The following is a 15,616-nucleotide window of genomic DNA, read 5'->3' on the forward strand; positions in this document are numbered from 1 at the left end:
TCGGACCCGAAGCAACACCTTTTTGAGCGACAGTGCAGGATTTTAGAGGCAGTTGTGGTGAACAGGTCTGGGCTCATTCTACACATTAGGACATTGTTGGAACATGTAGGGGGAGGAATATACACAATTTTAAAATGTTTAACTCTGTATAGTCCCTTTAAATCAATGCTCCTTTCTCTTCACCATTACATTTTTTGACTGACCTTTGAGCTATGAAAGGAAGGGGCAGGGAGATATTTCAGTTGCTCTAAAAATCCAAATCTGGCTCATGTAGGAGTTTTGGATTGTCTGATTTCTGAACAGAATGTAAACGCATCAGAGCTGATTATTGGTTTATCTGATTACTCTGATTACGGATTACTTATCTGACCATGTAAATGTAGCTACTGTTGCACAATGGAGGAACTCTGCTGGCCTTAAGTATATAAAAAATATCAAGGCTAAGGGGTCTAAAGTAGTTATTCTGTTGAGCTTTAAAAACCTTAAAGACCTTTAAACTATTCAAACCAATTGATCTTCTAAATTTTAATAGCTTTAAAGCAAATCAAATCCTATATGCTCAGCTCTTTATACTTGGTCTACATCCAGCTACCCCATGCAATAAACACTACCATAAAACAATCCTACATTAATGTCATTATTAATTTTCCATAGAAATCTGAATAGTCTTGCATTGAGTGTTTCTTACTTGCTTGACGTCGTACGCGAACAGCACATACTTGAGGTCAGGAGACAGCGAGTACTTGGCAACGTTGAAATTGATCTGATGGAGAGAAAACACAGGAATCAGGCTGAGAAAAATATTAAATGTTGACTCTCTGTAAACTCTCTTCTAATACAGAATGTAGACTGATAGGACAATGACGGATGAGTCGTTTGAAGCTTGTCAGAGTGTTAAAGGGAACAGAACTGGCACATCCTGTTTCTAGTATTCTCAGATTTAAAGACACCAAGGACAAGCACATTTAATCATTGTACAAAGTCGTCCTCATCTTTACAGACACGGCTTGGTTGCCAGAGCGTGGAATCCACAAACCACGAGCCAAACTTCTGTTTACTTACAAATGTGGTGTTGGCCAGGATGACGTCTGTTTCGTTGGTGAAGATGTTGAACTTGATGACGTGGCCATCGCTGTTTCTGTAGATCACCTCAGAGTCTGAAACAGAGGGAGCAAATGCAAGAACGGACTTAGTTATGTTAACATTGCCCAAAAAAACATCACAACATTTATTTCAGACATTATTGAGATCGAAAACAGTCAGAAACAGACACTGCCAGAGAAGAATATCTAGCAATCTTGATTTAAAACGTATTGATCAGGAAGAGCAGCTCAATAATATACTTCAATCAATCAAAAGCCATGTACGATATAATAGTGTTAAAAGGATATAATAGTGATAAAAAGTGGGTCGCAGAACCATTTTCAGTGGGTCACGAGTCTGAAAACGACTGGTACGACGAGTAGTTCTAATCATTTCAGGTTTATGAGCTTATTCAACACTTCATTCTAAAAATTGACACTATTTTCCAAACAGTTTGGGTAATAGTGTCTTTTATGACCTAAGCAAGAAGACGCTTCTGTGACAAGAAAGGAAATGTCCTCAATTTTACCAAAACCAAGTCCAGTTGACAATTTAACCTTTCCTACTATGGATACTTAGAACCTTCACAGACTTAATTCAATCAAAATAATAATGGAGGAATGCTAATAAATTACATTATGCCGCATGAAGATTTACTCACTGTGAAACAAGTAACTATTTGTTTTACTCAAGTAAAAGTACAGATACTTCATAATAATACCAAAGTAGAAGTAAAAAGTACCATGTGGTAAAACTACAAGTACAGCTACTTGAAAGAGTTACTCAGTTACATGTACTTGAGTAAATGTAACTGAGTTCTACCCGGCTCTGATTTCGTTAAATGATTTCTGGTTTTGAGATGCCTATTTTCTTTCATTCCACATACTGTATTGCTATGTTTGTTTGTAAATGTTGTAATTTGTGAATCAAAAAGACTTATGGATCAAGAGTAGTTAATGGCAAAATCCCTGACCCACTTGTTTAGACCTCTACAGTCGTTCTGTAATGCTTTGTGACAAAGTGGGTTTGTCTCATTATTTATTTTGGTCACTTTGCTTTGTTTGTTTAATTTGCAATATCCCTTAGCTAACAATAACCCAGCAGATTCATTCATTTGTTTAAGTTAAGGATTATACTTCACGTTGTCCATTTAAAACTTTGTTTATTTATTCATTTACTCAGTATACACATTTACCTGAACCACCTGGTGGGAACAAAAGAAGGGCGTGGTCTTTGTCGGCCATTTTAAAATCTCAGGCTCAGACTTTGTTTTGAATTTCCTTTTGTATGTGATTTTTGGTTTGTATTTTGTCTTTTAATCTGATTGGGACTAAAAAATGTGTTCATTTTAAGGAAAATATAAAAGCTTACCAGCTGAACATATATCTGGAATTTTCAAGCAATGGTGCTTACATGTGGGAGGTCCCTTCCCATTAGGAGGGGTATAAAAGCTGACTGGTGTAGTCACTAAGGGGGGCATTTTGTGTGGGACATGTTTGTCAGTGAAGTTCCATTTGTGTGAGAAATAAACGGCTGGTAAGAACAATGCTTGTTGTCAGTCTGCCCATTTTGACCACTCGTGGCCAGCTTCCTCACATGCTTCAAGACCTGTTCAAAATGTGCAATGTCAACCTAATCCTTTTCTCAAACATTTCTGATTTGAAGCACATTGTGTCGAATATATTGTGACTGCACTGAACCATAAATGGTACAAAGCAATGTTGACACAATGGGATTATTCATGTGGATCTAACTTGTACTTTTGTGCTCTGAAAACCACAGAGCGATTTTTCATCTTCCTGGTATCCGTATGTTCACTTGATGAGGAGAGCACTGGGTGACATCCTTTGTGTTCAGCCCAATTGTTCAGACATGACTCACTGTTTTTCTTGTTTTTTTGTCTGTTTTTTTATGTTCGACGCCGAGCAGTCAGACAGGAGTTTGAATGTCGCGGAGGCATTGTGTCCATATGGCTTTCATTTCAAATCACTCTCCAATAACGCGCGACCATAACAGATGGCGTGCATAACAGTGCCTCTAGTGGACCAGCAACCAACGCGCCAGCCAAAAAATTCAGACCTTCTCTCGCAATTAAAACCCGCAAGAAAACAGCCGGAATCTCATCAGGAAGTGAAACAGATTGTATCGTGAGCAGGTGCAAGATATTAGAGACATTTTTGGCAAGATAACCAAAAACACCAAAGAATTTTACCGATGTCTTCAACTTTGCTTATTCATAAAGCCTATTCTTAAAGAGCAATACAATTAGAACAAAGTAGAAATAAAGAGGAAAGAGTGAGCAAACTATGACCTGTTAATCTATGCCTTAAACCAGGGGGAGGCGAGTTTTCGTCGTGGAGGCCGACTTTCATCATCGCCAAAACACCCAAGGGCCGAACCTCAACATTGTAGCCTAAAGTAAAGAACTATTTTCTGCCAAAGTTTTATATCAGTGGTTCCCAAGTGGCAGGTCTTTGGGACCCACCATTACCCTTGGATGACAAGCCGAGGACCCAAATACAACTGTAATTTGTCATATATTGTATAAAATATTGTGTTTTTGTTGAACAAGCAGTATATTTCCCTTTAAGACTGACATTTTAACAGACACAGTTAGTGTTTCCATGCAGTTTCAGATGGAAAATATTGAATACAAGTTCCCAATAGACTCGCAACCCACTGAAAATGGTTCCATGACCCACTTTTGGGTCCCGACCCACCAGTAGAGAATCACTGTTGAACATTATATATGACCAAGCGGGATGTTCTCACAGGACATTTTTAAAATACTGACACTATTTCTCGCATTTTAAGAGTACTTTAACAGGTATTTGATCTCTTATTTGCATATTAATATTTCTCAAAATCATCTTGGGGGCCAGAGATTCTGTGTTGGAGGGCCGGATTTGGGCCCCGGGCCTGACGTTGCCTACCCCTGCCTTAAACCAACAGCTCAGCTCTGAGAAAAAACACCCCTGATTTAGATACAGTGATCTAAAAGGGAGACATTACTCACACACAACTGCTGTTCAATTGTTTGTAGCTTAAGTGATTACAGTCGTTTTTCCATTTGTTTGACAACCCTGAGTAATTTGAGTGCATGTGGTGGTAAATTGCATCGTGCTACCAACAATTATACAAAATACTGCATCCTTGATCACATTTAAACCTTTGAAACTAATAAGAAATCAATTATTGTGTAATATAGAGACATAAGCTCTCACACTTGATATGGCAAGTGTTTAATTTAGTTATGAAAGTGTAACATTTTGTGCCCTGGAACAAAATGAGTCACCAAAATGACACCTTTGACAAGGTTCTCCTGTGATATAACTATAAACAAATCCTTTTGTCGCTATAACTTCAAAACACTTTCACAGCGGAGGTCTCCTTTAACCGTCTGATTAGGGAGCATACGCAGTGCAGATGGGGACTTGAGGAGGCCAGTGCTCACCCACGCATCAGGACAACAACATTCAGCGACCACAACAGAGCGAGAATGAACCTGTCCACTGCATCGACAGCAGGACCGACTATTGCAGAGTCGTCCAAGAATTGTTGAAGGTGATGAAGTCAGTGGTGTAGGTGAACAAAGTGGGAGACAGGACGGTACCCTGAGGAGACCCAGTGGGTGTTGTGTCAACCTTTGTCTCAACAACCCAACTCTCATCGGATGACTGCTCGTTGCCAGTCTATTGCTGTGAATCTGTAACTAAAATTGCTTCTTTGACCACTCTTTCAAAGCATGTTCCATCAAAGGAGTGGTTGGTGGCTTTAAGATAGTGAAGAACTGCAGACTGCTGACTCTTCTTTTCTCTTTCTTCGTCTACACATCGCATTCACATGAAGGCCTTGCACAATGACACAACAGAGCTGGGATTAAACCATCAACTTTCATGTTATAAAATGGCCTCTCTGTCTGCATCAATTCACTACCATCAACCATGTTTTATATCTTTATCATAGTTCGCATTGTTCTGGAGTGCGTGCCCTTTTAAACATAGTCTTTTCATTTCGCCGCTCCACTTAAGTGCCCTATCTCACTCGCGGCTTTACGGTGAGTTAAACAGCTCTATTATCCTCACTGAAACAATGGTGCAAGTCAATGGCAGACGCCTACTTTATAGCTCACAGCCTTTTATTTAAAACATGTGAACAACTCTTTTGTATCAGAACAATGTTGAGCTAACGGGAACAGTACAGTCTGAGTCAGCAGTGGTACAGGCGATGTCAGCAGCCTCTTTAAGACCTCGCTCCAAACAGAAAACACAGAAATGCATAAAAAGCCTCGGTCTTTTGTAGTATTTACATTTCAGTGTCTGCTGCACAAAATACTTGGTGGTGCTTGAATAGACCTTTCAAGTACCACAAGGCCTTGATAAATATCAGATGAGGACAAAATAATGTGTAAACTGCAGGTACATCATTGTATGAACTAGGAAAAAATAATGCCTTAAATGCATTACTACAGCATAGGATAAAATGAGTATTTCTGATTAAAATAAGTAATTACAGAGTACTACATGTAGAAGCCCATATACCACCAGTATTTTGTCAAAGTTTGAGAACGTAGATTATTGTTTTGACAAGAGCATATATATAATACATAGTTTAAGATCCCAGATACCCGGACAGTGTCGGGTCTTTTTATGTGGAGTTTGATGAATGGAGAACTTTATTGTCATTGCACAATTGCAGAACGTAATTATATCAGATGTTGGGTTACTCCTGAGCCGCCACTGTGGGCCAACCTGCCCAGCATGAGAACACCAGAGGCCTGAGGAAACCGGAGTACCCGGAGGAACAGGCAAACTCCGAGTTCCAGACAATCAGGTCTCACAGCTTGACTTCCTTCATGATGCTACAAGGTGGAAAAAAAACCCAGATTAGCCGGCGTTTCCCAACTGGGACCCCTGGGGGTACTTGAGCACTTAGCAGGGGGTGCTTGGAGTTATTTCAGATTAATATTGAAATAGAGTTTTGGATATTAGTTTCAAAGGAAAGTTTGTTTTAATTAGGGTTTTCAGTTGTGCCCGGATACCTCTTCACTTGCTCCTTTTTTGTTTCGTGTAGCGCCTTTTGTGACGCCTCCACTTGGTGCATCTTCAGTGTTTCAGAAGAATAAATCTGTGGATATGTAGCTCTAAAATGCCTCTCAAAGACCTTTACTTGGCTCTCTCTGTGGTCTCTCTGTGACTGAGTGGCCTTCATCTGGTAGCTTCATGTTACTCATCAACCTAAAGCATGCACAACGGGCTAATCCTCCAGGAACAAGTGACCAAACCTATAGTAAAGCTCTGGAGTCCTGACGGGTTTCCCTCACAGTGGCAGTGAAGGATGGGTCAAATGCAGACGACAAATTCTCTATACAAGGACGATTAAGCTACGGCAAGGAAAGGCTATTTGTCAAACAGAATTTGTAAAAGTAGTTCACTGAACAGTAATATGTGAAAAGCAGATTCCGAAAAAGGCTAATAAAATAAACCAAACATAAATAATCATTATAAAATGAGTGTAAAAATGAAGAGTAATTTCAGCTGTATTTGCAACCAAAACAAACTGATTCCAGCTGGATTTGAACCTCAAAGCCCTTTCTCACATCTTTAAAACTGTTTCAGACATTAGCTCCAAGCATACCTAACCTTACGACTATACCTACCTTTTTATACTAAGTTACTTTAAACCGAACTGACACTCCCTTTTGCCTTCAGTCCAAAGGTTTTGACTTGGACGTCATCCACAAACTAGCCAGTGGCTTAAACGGTTTTCCAAGAAGCACAGCAGCATTGGAGAAATCTGTTTTCTCTAATCCCAAACAGCTGCCTGGACAGACCTTAATGCACCCGGTCCACGCAGGAGTCAAGAGTTTGTCTGAAATTTAAATCAGGATTTACTCAGACCTGTAGCTAATGACCAGAGTGATCCGAGTGGCAGCTTTTGAGGAAAATGTGACGATAAAGGTTGAATGACTCAAATGCTGTGAGAGACGTTGTTCAAGGGGGACTTTTTGGTTTTGCTGAGAGAAGAATTTAAGCCTCAGTTACTCCACGAAACAAAGTCGACAACATTGCCAAGACAACACAAAATAACCACTGTGTCCATCCAAAATTATAACAGTAATGTGCTTTTAATGGCCTGCAGTGATAGAAGCTCCAGTATGAATTCTGCACATAGCCGGGGGATAGAAATTAATATTTAGGGCTAATAAAAAGACAGACATTTCTGTAATCTTTAAAACATTAGCGGGGCCTTGGTTTTTTGCGCAGCTCTGCTCTTGTCTGCTTCAATAATGGAGAGTTGGCAGTAAAAAAAGAACAAGTTAGGACTGTAATGTTTAAGTAATGCAGTACGTCTGTAACCCCCTGAATAATGTAATCGTCGTGCTCCTTTCTGCAAGCCTTCACTTTGGGCAAATCAACCGGACGTGAGGAGGGCAATAACAGACCGCTGCATGTGCTGGCTCTGCAGAGGCTGAGGAAACGAGATATGTGACATTAACTATACATGCATGGGATATGTGCATGTGACTCACCGTGTCGCTGTTATTTATAGCACGGTCAGTGAGTAAATGTCTAACTAAAATATGATTTGAAATGTTGGAACTTTGATATGTGTACAATTGAAATATTATTGTCTTTCAATAGCACATAGCAGATAACATGGAGTCAACACATTTCTTTAGATCTGATCTGGAAGGTCACCATGTTTTCCCTGAGCAAGGTCACTGTGGCTACTGTGCATGGACAAACGTGGCTTGGGAGATTTTCAATACAAGGCTCAAAGTCAATTAAAACCTCTGCTCATACAAGTGAGGAAATACATGTTTTATTATTGGTTTATTCGGTCGGGACAGTGCATGTTATTGAACACACATGGGACCCATGCACGTAAACACCGGATTGTAGCCTTGGCCAAATTTCCATCCGTTGTCCCCAACTCTCACTCTCAAACACACTGTCACTCACACTTAGCCATTGTACATGTTTTTTTTTTTTTTTTTTTTTTTTTTTTTTTTTTTTTTTTTTTAAACTTTATTCAATACATTTACAAAGGTTGTAAACATATAAGGAAAAAAAACAACAGAGAAAAGAAAAAGAGAAAGAAAAAGAAAAAGAAAAAGAGAAAAATACTAAATATCCCGCACCCAAACCGTTTACACCTTGTGTATAAAGCATTTTTACAAAGCTATATAGGAGACATATATACTAAGGGTCTCAAGTAGTTTCTACCACACGCAACAATATTTACAGGTGATAATGTCAATATTAATATTAGTAATTGTACATGTTTTTAGCGGTAGGGGAAACCGGAGTACCCAGAGGAATCCTATACACACAGAACAGTGGGAACAGTGCCGCCCTTAATAAGATATTAATAAGCATTAGTAATTAACAAGCCATGAATAATATGCTTGTAAATATATGAATAAGCTGCTTATTATACTATTTTCTATTAACATACACGTAGGCCATTAAAAACATGCTTGTAATGATATTAAGCTGCTCATTGTACAATTATTAACTACTATGCCAATATTCTTGCTTATTCATGGCCTACCTTAAACCCAGCCTTAACCCCAACCCTAAACAGATTACCCTTATTAATACTTAACAAGCACCATAACATAAAGTGATACCAATGAAGCATTGCAGAGTAAACACCAGGCCGGAGTGCCATGAGTTTATTAGTCTACTGCTACCACAACCACCACATCGACGTCTCCAAATCACCCTGTCAAAAAATAGGAGTGGGAAGAATGGCCAAATTGTATACTTCCAAATGTTTCAAATGTAAAGAGAAAAAAACACAATGGCACCCTAGTACATGTGGAGACTGTGCCTTTCCCATTTGACTCAGTTGTGGAGCTGTCCATGGTACTAGTCACTATGTCCATACAAGTTTAAACCTTCCCATCCCTAAACGACTGTTAATACACTGCAGAAAGAATCAACTATTTCCTCTGAAGTGATGTTATTCTTTCACTACGCGCGGTAATTTATTCACAACTTAAGTAGAAATTTCTATACAGCATGAATAATTTATGAATGAAAGTTCAATACAAACTTTTCTCACTTCAGAGACGTCTCTCCGACTGCGCCGGCCACTTGCTCTCTCACAATTATGTCTGCTGGGCCGCCATTCCTGTCTGTTTATTTTAAAGGTAGAAAAATGTCTATAGAAGCTGCAAAGGAATCTTAACAACCCTATGAGGAATGTACACAATCCGCAGCACAGTGACAGGTCTTTGTTGTTCAAAGATATTCACAATATTCACAAGCAAGCTCTCAAAATAATGGGAAAAATGTACTCGGAGACAACAACGGTGGATAGGCTTTTAAAAAAAACACATTAGAAGCAATTGCCGAAGTTGACAGAAAAGAAATGCACGCTGTCACCAATTTGCCGACAATAAATAATTACAATGCTTTGGAGAACGACGCCGGAGAAGGTTTTATTTCAGAGCGGATGGAGGAAGAAAAAAATGAAATAGCCCCGTTTTAATGATGACTCGCTTCAGAAATCCCAAAGACACGATGTAATTTTGAAAAGTGGAAACTATTTATTTGGGATTTTAAGTGTCCGGACTCCGCAGCCCCGCAACTGTCTGAGCTGTCAGGAAGTAAAAGATGAATCCTGCCCCAGACTCTGACCGGTATTAAGGGATAACTCCTCTCACTACTGACTATACAGAGCATGGATAATGTGGACTTTTAATTGGACATTTGTAAAGGGCACTGATACGGCAGATGAAGCTCGGATGATCATGCTCAGAATGTTTTCTACTAGATCTTGCCACAAGGACAGTGTGTGCTTCAGCTGGTGGAGCACAGTGTTCTTTCTTTTCTCTGCTTCTTTGTTTGTAGTAATTCACCACCAAAGCAATTCAACGTGCTTTACAGTTATAAAGAAGGCAGATAAAATCAGTCCATTAAACATCAATGTGATCAAGCAGATAAAATGCTTTCAGTCGTCATATGCAGCCTGGATTTGAACATTGTCAGAGTTAAGTTTCACATCCTCTGGAAGATTGGTCCAGATTTTAACAGCGTAAAACTAAAACACAGTCACATTTAGACTCCTTCCTGAAGTTCTCAGAGCCCGAAACAGTTCATATGGCTCTAATATGCAAGAGATGTATTTGCATAGACCTGAGTTGAAGTCTATGCTCTGAGTGACAGGTATAGGGCTGTCACGATAATTACTGTTTATCGTTCAATAAATAACAGATAAACGATATATTTTTAGCTCGATATTTATCGTTTGTACATTTATTAGCATTTCCCCCCTTTTTTTTCTTTGTAAAACTTTATTTATCCATATGTTTATGTGATATGGACAGAACAAGAAGCATTGTTACAAATAACCAATGCCATATTCATTGGCAATTTAGCTAACAGCTAATTCACAGACCTGTTTCCTAAGTAAATACAAATTACAAAAGGTTTGCAATAAAATATTATAAACTTCTGTTGTGTCCACAAGTTTGATTCCGTTTGAGCCATTGTTTAACTTTACTTTTAAACATATTCAAATCTGTTAGGCAGCAGTGTTAATTTTGACAACATATTTTAATTTAGTTTTAGTCTTAGTCTTTTGACTAAAATGTAAGTTAATTTTAGTCGAGATTTAGTCAAAAAAATCGTTTAAATTTTAGTCTAGTTTTAGTCGACTAAAATTGCAAGTAAATTTAGTCGACTAAATTTAAGACTAATTTAGTCGACTTTGCATTGATAATATTCATTATAATCATGTTTAATCTTGTTCCTCTGCTTCATGGAGCTGCTCCACATGAACAAAGCTCAGAGCTGATCCTTAAGTAGTGATTGTAAATGATCTGAGGCTCTTTCAGACGATCAATAGAAGTTTGGATGATTTTAGTCTCTCCTTTTCATTTTTATTTAGTCTCATTTTAGTCAACTAAAATATCTGGACATTTTAGTCATAGTTTTAGTCTCATGAACAACTTTTAATTTAGTTTTAGTCCAATTTTAGTCGTCAAAAATATCACATTGACTAAAATTAAGACTAAATATTTTAGTCGACGAAATTAACACTGTTAGGCAGGTAAAAGCAGGTAAAGTGTTCCAGATCTGTGGCCCTTTTACTGCAAACGCCGGACTGCAGTCTCCACTGACAGCGCCCCCAGTGGTGATCCCGCGAGCTGCACATTTCTCAATCATCCCTGCAGCGATATCGGGAGGGAGGTTGTTGACACATTTCAGTTTGATTCCTACCGGAAGCAAATTGAGCTACATTATATTTCATGTTTAACGCAGCTTGTGCGGTATTTTAGGAATAAAGGTTGACTGTCATTTTTATGGCTGAGAGTTGACAGTATCGAGTATCGTTAGAGTCAATAATATCATTTATCGCGAAACTTTCCTGCCTCAATATATCGAACTCCAAATTCAGAACTCGAGCAGCAGCGTTCTGGATGTACTGTACTCTGTCATTCCACATTCCCAGGTGAAGAGTACTTACACCAGGAGGTAGAAACGACACCGAGTTCCTGGGAAAACAAGGGGCCACTTTATAGTTTGGATCTACATATTAAAAATGAATAAAAATAATCTTTGATAAGGCTGTGATCGTTCCAGCCACGGACCCTGGTTGGATCCAGATCATTTGCAAAAAAACATGTGACAGAGGCATGCTGGGTAATTGGGAGAGTTGGGACGTCTCCCGGTGGGTCGCTCGGTTGCAGAATAAAATAACGAAGTGAAAACAGACTCACAGTTTCGCTATTCAAGGCCTATAGGCTTTAACTGGGCTGCAGCAGGAGCCTGTTCCAGATAGAAATGAAATAATAAACAATCAAATTAATAAATAACGACTGACTATGTCAAAATAGAATCAAACTTTTCATCCACTTGACGTCGAACTAACTCAGAGGGGTGCTTAAGTGGAGCACCCCTCTGAGTTAGTTCAAGTTGGTGCAGTCCAATCCAGCAGAGACAAGTCGCTGGGCGAGTAAAAAAAAGGAAAAGTGCAGTGAGTGAAGGGTAGAAAAGTGGACGAATAAATATTTGTATTTACATGAAGTGGTGCCGACTGTGGAGTTGTATCAGGCTCAGAGTGTGTGGAGCGGCCCAGGTGAAAAGAGAAATTGTTAGAAAATTGTCACAGCCATATTTGAACCAGCCGCCTTCTTGTACCTCAGACCAGCAAATGCAACCAGGATCCATCTCTCCCCAGAGTCCCTTCCACCAGGATCCATCTCTCCCATTGGAAACTGCTGACAATTAGTTCTGAAATGTCAAATCTGCAGGAGCCACTTGTCGTTACATTGTCGTATTGGGACAGACACGCCGAACGTATTGTTTCTTATGGCTTTTGTCTCCAGTCCTGACCTTTACCTGCCATGGCTCAGGCCAATCCCTGCGGTCTGAACGGGCTCAGACCAATTTGCCGCCTCAGGCACGATATTGTCACCCCCCCCCAACCCCATACCACCAACTCGAGCCTCAATGCGCACATAAACATCACTGATTTATTATGTTTCAGACAAAAAAGCATAAAAGTTGAATATAGGGCTGGACCGCATGGACATAGCCAGAAGCGGCTGCGGTGTAGAGCGGTCTGAAGTGTAGGACCACTGGGTGCTGCCGACAGAGAAACTACCAGAAAGTAACTTTTAACTTTCAACATTTGCTGGAGCTCTGTCTCGCGTTACACGTTAATGATTCAAAGTAAATAAATATTGATTTGGGTGGTGTTTTGAGGCAGGGATTGAAGGTATAGCATAGAGCAGCGAATCTGAAAGTCGAGAGCATAGCCTTCCTCAGAAAGAGCAACGGTAAGGGACTGAACTTTTATTCTATAGGGCTGTTCACGAGACACCAAAAGCTTCACAGGTGACAATTATTCATTCAAGTTTATTTCAAATTAATTCAACTTGATCTGAATTGTGATCCAACAGTTTTTTTTTCCCTAGAATGTTCTACATGGACAAAAGTGTTCAGGTTTGGCAAGTATAGTTTAACATCTTAACCCTCGTCTTAACCAAGCACATTTTCTCCAGTTTGGCATTACCCAAATCTTAAAGGAAAAGAGCGAAAAAAACGTGTCGGAAAAGCAACAAATACACAATCATATTTAAAAAAAAACACGACCAAAGAGTACGGCTGGGTACCGTTAAACGGAACCTACTTGGTAACGACCGAAAAGCTCCAGTAGGGGGCAGTATCGGTATTTTTGGTACTTTTTCTCTCCAGACGTCAATAAATGATCTGTAGTGAGTTTAAACAAAGTAACCTGAACTCAGAAGCAATTCAGAACATTCCGTCCCAAACTCTATTAAGGCAGAGTAATCTCCATGGCAACAAAAAAGAAAAAAAGATTCTGACCTCTGATTGGCCGGTTGCAGTGACATCATCAGCTCTGTGGCTGACATCACACATTCCGTGTTTCACCTTTGGGAGTGGGAGCCGCTGAGACCGACAGCTCATTTGGGTCAGTTGCTTGTTCTGACGAGCCACAGACTTCTCACACATTTCTCTTTTAATACATTTAAGTTCGACGACTGCCCTGGCTCCTCGTTGTAGCGAGGACTGTTCAGATACTCAAGGGGCTCCGAGCGCTGAGTGGACCTGCATCCCTCCACCACGGCCGGGGAAACACTCCCAATCAAGACGCTTTGAAGAGACATCGATGGGAAGTTGCTGCAGTTGCTTGCGTGCGCTCCAGGCTCCGGGCCACAGCGAGACCAGACTCTACACCCCTCACACCTGGAGTCTACGGCGAGGGACGCAGAGCAGACCCTGGGATGCAGGTCTACTCAGCGCTCTGAGGCCCTTGAGTCTAAAGGATCGGTGTACAGCGCTCGCTTCAACGGGGAGCCAGGGCAGGCGTCACAGCTCTGCGCTGCAGCACCTCAGCCGTGCTGTGAGCATGTGGGAGGGGCAGATGGAGATCTTGGAGGAGGCCTGCGTCATGCACCTTAGCGTAGAGACTGTTTGGGGCGAGGTTTGTTTGCAGAGCCCTGGGAGTCCCAGCGTCTCCCCCCGAGGTCTGTGGCTTCAGTCCAGTGCACTGAGGTCTGAGTGGAGGGTGGATAGTCTTAGTGAACCGAGGACCACAATCCATCCTCCAACTTCATCGCGGGTCTTTGTGAAAGCAAGTCCTAACTTGAGCAGAAATCTGCCTCAGAGCTGAGAGAAAGGAGTCAGCATCACTTCATCTTGGGGTCTCAGAAGGTTTCACTGAACCACTGTGGGAGAGCCTCTTCAGTAAGACGTGGCCACCTCTCTTTTCATCTGTTCTTTTCTGTACTTTATATCTTTATTTCATTCATGTAACTACTGACCTTTGTATTTGTATTGAACCTTTATAGTCTTACGCAGAGGCTCCCAGCAAAGTGAGGCCATTTTCTGGATCCCTTCCTTTATCCAAACCTCACACAGATCTCTCGTATATACCTAAAGTATATCCACGTTAGATCAACATGTGTAGAGTGAGTTGTGATCTTGGGATCTCAGACGGCTTCACTGAACCACTGTGGGAGAGTCTTTAGTGTAAGATGAAGCATTTTCATCATCAAGACTCACCGACCCACTTTTATGTGGATTATTCTGTTTCTATGCATGTTTTTATGCTAGATGAGTTTTCTTGCAATATCATTATCACATTGTTCTTTGTATCATCATCTTCTTCATCATCATCGTCGTCATCGTCATCATCATCATTATAACTGTTATTATTATTATATACTGTTCTTTGTGTATCATCGTCATTGACATCGTCGTTGTCTTCATCGTAATCATCTTCATCATTGTTATTATCACTATTGTTATTGTCATAATAGTCATAATCATTGTTATTGCTGTTAACATTATTATTATTGTTGGACGGCACGGTGGCACAGCGGTTAGCGCTCGTGCATTTCACAGTAACAATGTTCCGTGTTCGATTCCCTCCTGAACGGGGCCTTTCTGTGTGGAGTTTACATGTTCTCCTGTAGGTTTCCTCCGGGTACTCCGGTTTCCCCTACCACTCTGGGGCCAGGACTCACCTGAAAAAGAGATGTCTAATCTCAGTGGGTCTTCCCTGGTTACATAAAGTCAAATATTAATGAATAATTAATATAATATTAATATTAATTATGGTCAAATAATATAAAATAAATGATTACGTTAAATTATTACTTAGGTATCACCCCGGGAACTGCCACCTTAACGTGGTGGGTTGTTTGCGCGCCCAAATGATCCTAGGAGCTATGTTGTCTGGGGCATTTTGCCCCTTGTAGGGTCTCCCATGGCAAACAGGTCCTAAGTGACGGGCCAGACTAAGAGCAGTTCAGAAAACTCTTATGTATAGTATGGTGCGGCCCGACCCTGCAGCCAGGCCTGGAGTTGGGGCTCATATGAGAGCGCCTGGTGGTCGGGCCTTTGCCCACGGGGCCCGGCCGGGCTCAGACTAAAGGGACGACGTGGGCCTGCCCTCGTTGCACAGCTTGGGTTTTGCATCCCAACTCCTGGAGAGAGGCTGGGCGCTCCACATCTGGTTCTGGTGTGGGCTTGCTTTTCGCTCATGC

At 40.7% G+C, this 15,616-nt stretch overlaps 1 protein-coding gene across 2 annotated transcripts in view; it reads right to left on the reverse strand.

The window, feature by feature from the left end:
- dpp10 (dipeptidyl peptidase like 10) overlaps positions 1–15,616 on the reverse strand; it is a 366,908-nt gene that overhangs the window by 75,935 nt on the left and 275,357 nt on the right. For both annotated transcript variants that reach the window (XM_079563408.1, XM_079563409.1), the window contains exons 4-5: positions 1,063–1,157; positions 689–763 (exon numbers count right to left, since the gene is read on the reverse strand). In XM_079563408.1, coding sequence (XP_079419534.1) covers positions 689–763; positions 1,063–1,157 — 170 coding nt within the window. The remainder of the gene's footprint in view (positions 1–688; positions 764–1,062; positions 1,158–15,616) is intronic.

The sequence above is a fragment of the Gobius niger genome (assembly GCF_951799975.1).
Source record: "Gobius niger genome assembly, chromosome: 9".
NCBI lineage: Eukaryota > Metazoa > Chordata > Actinopteri > Gobiiformes > Gobiidae > Gobius > Gobius niger.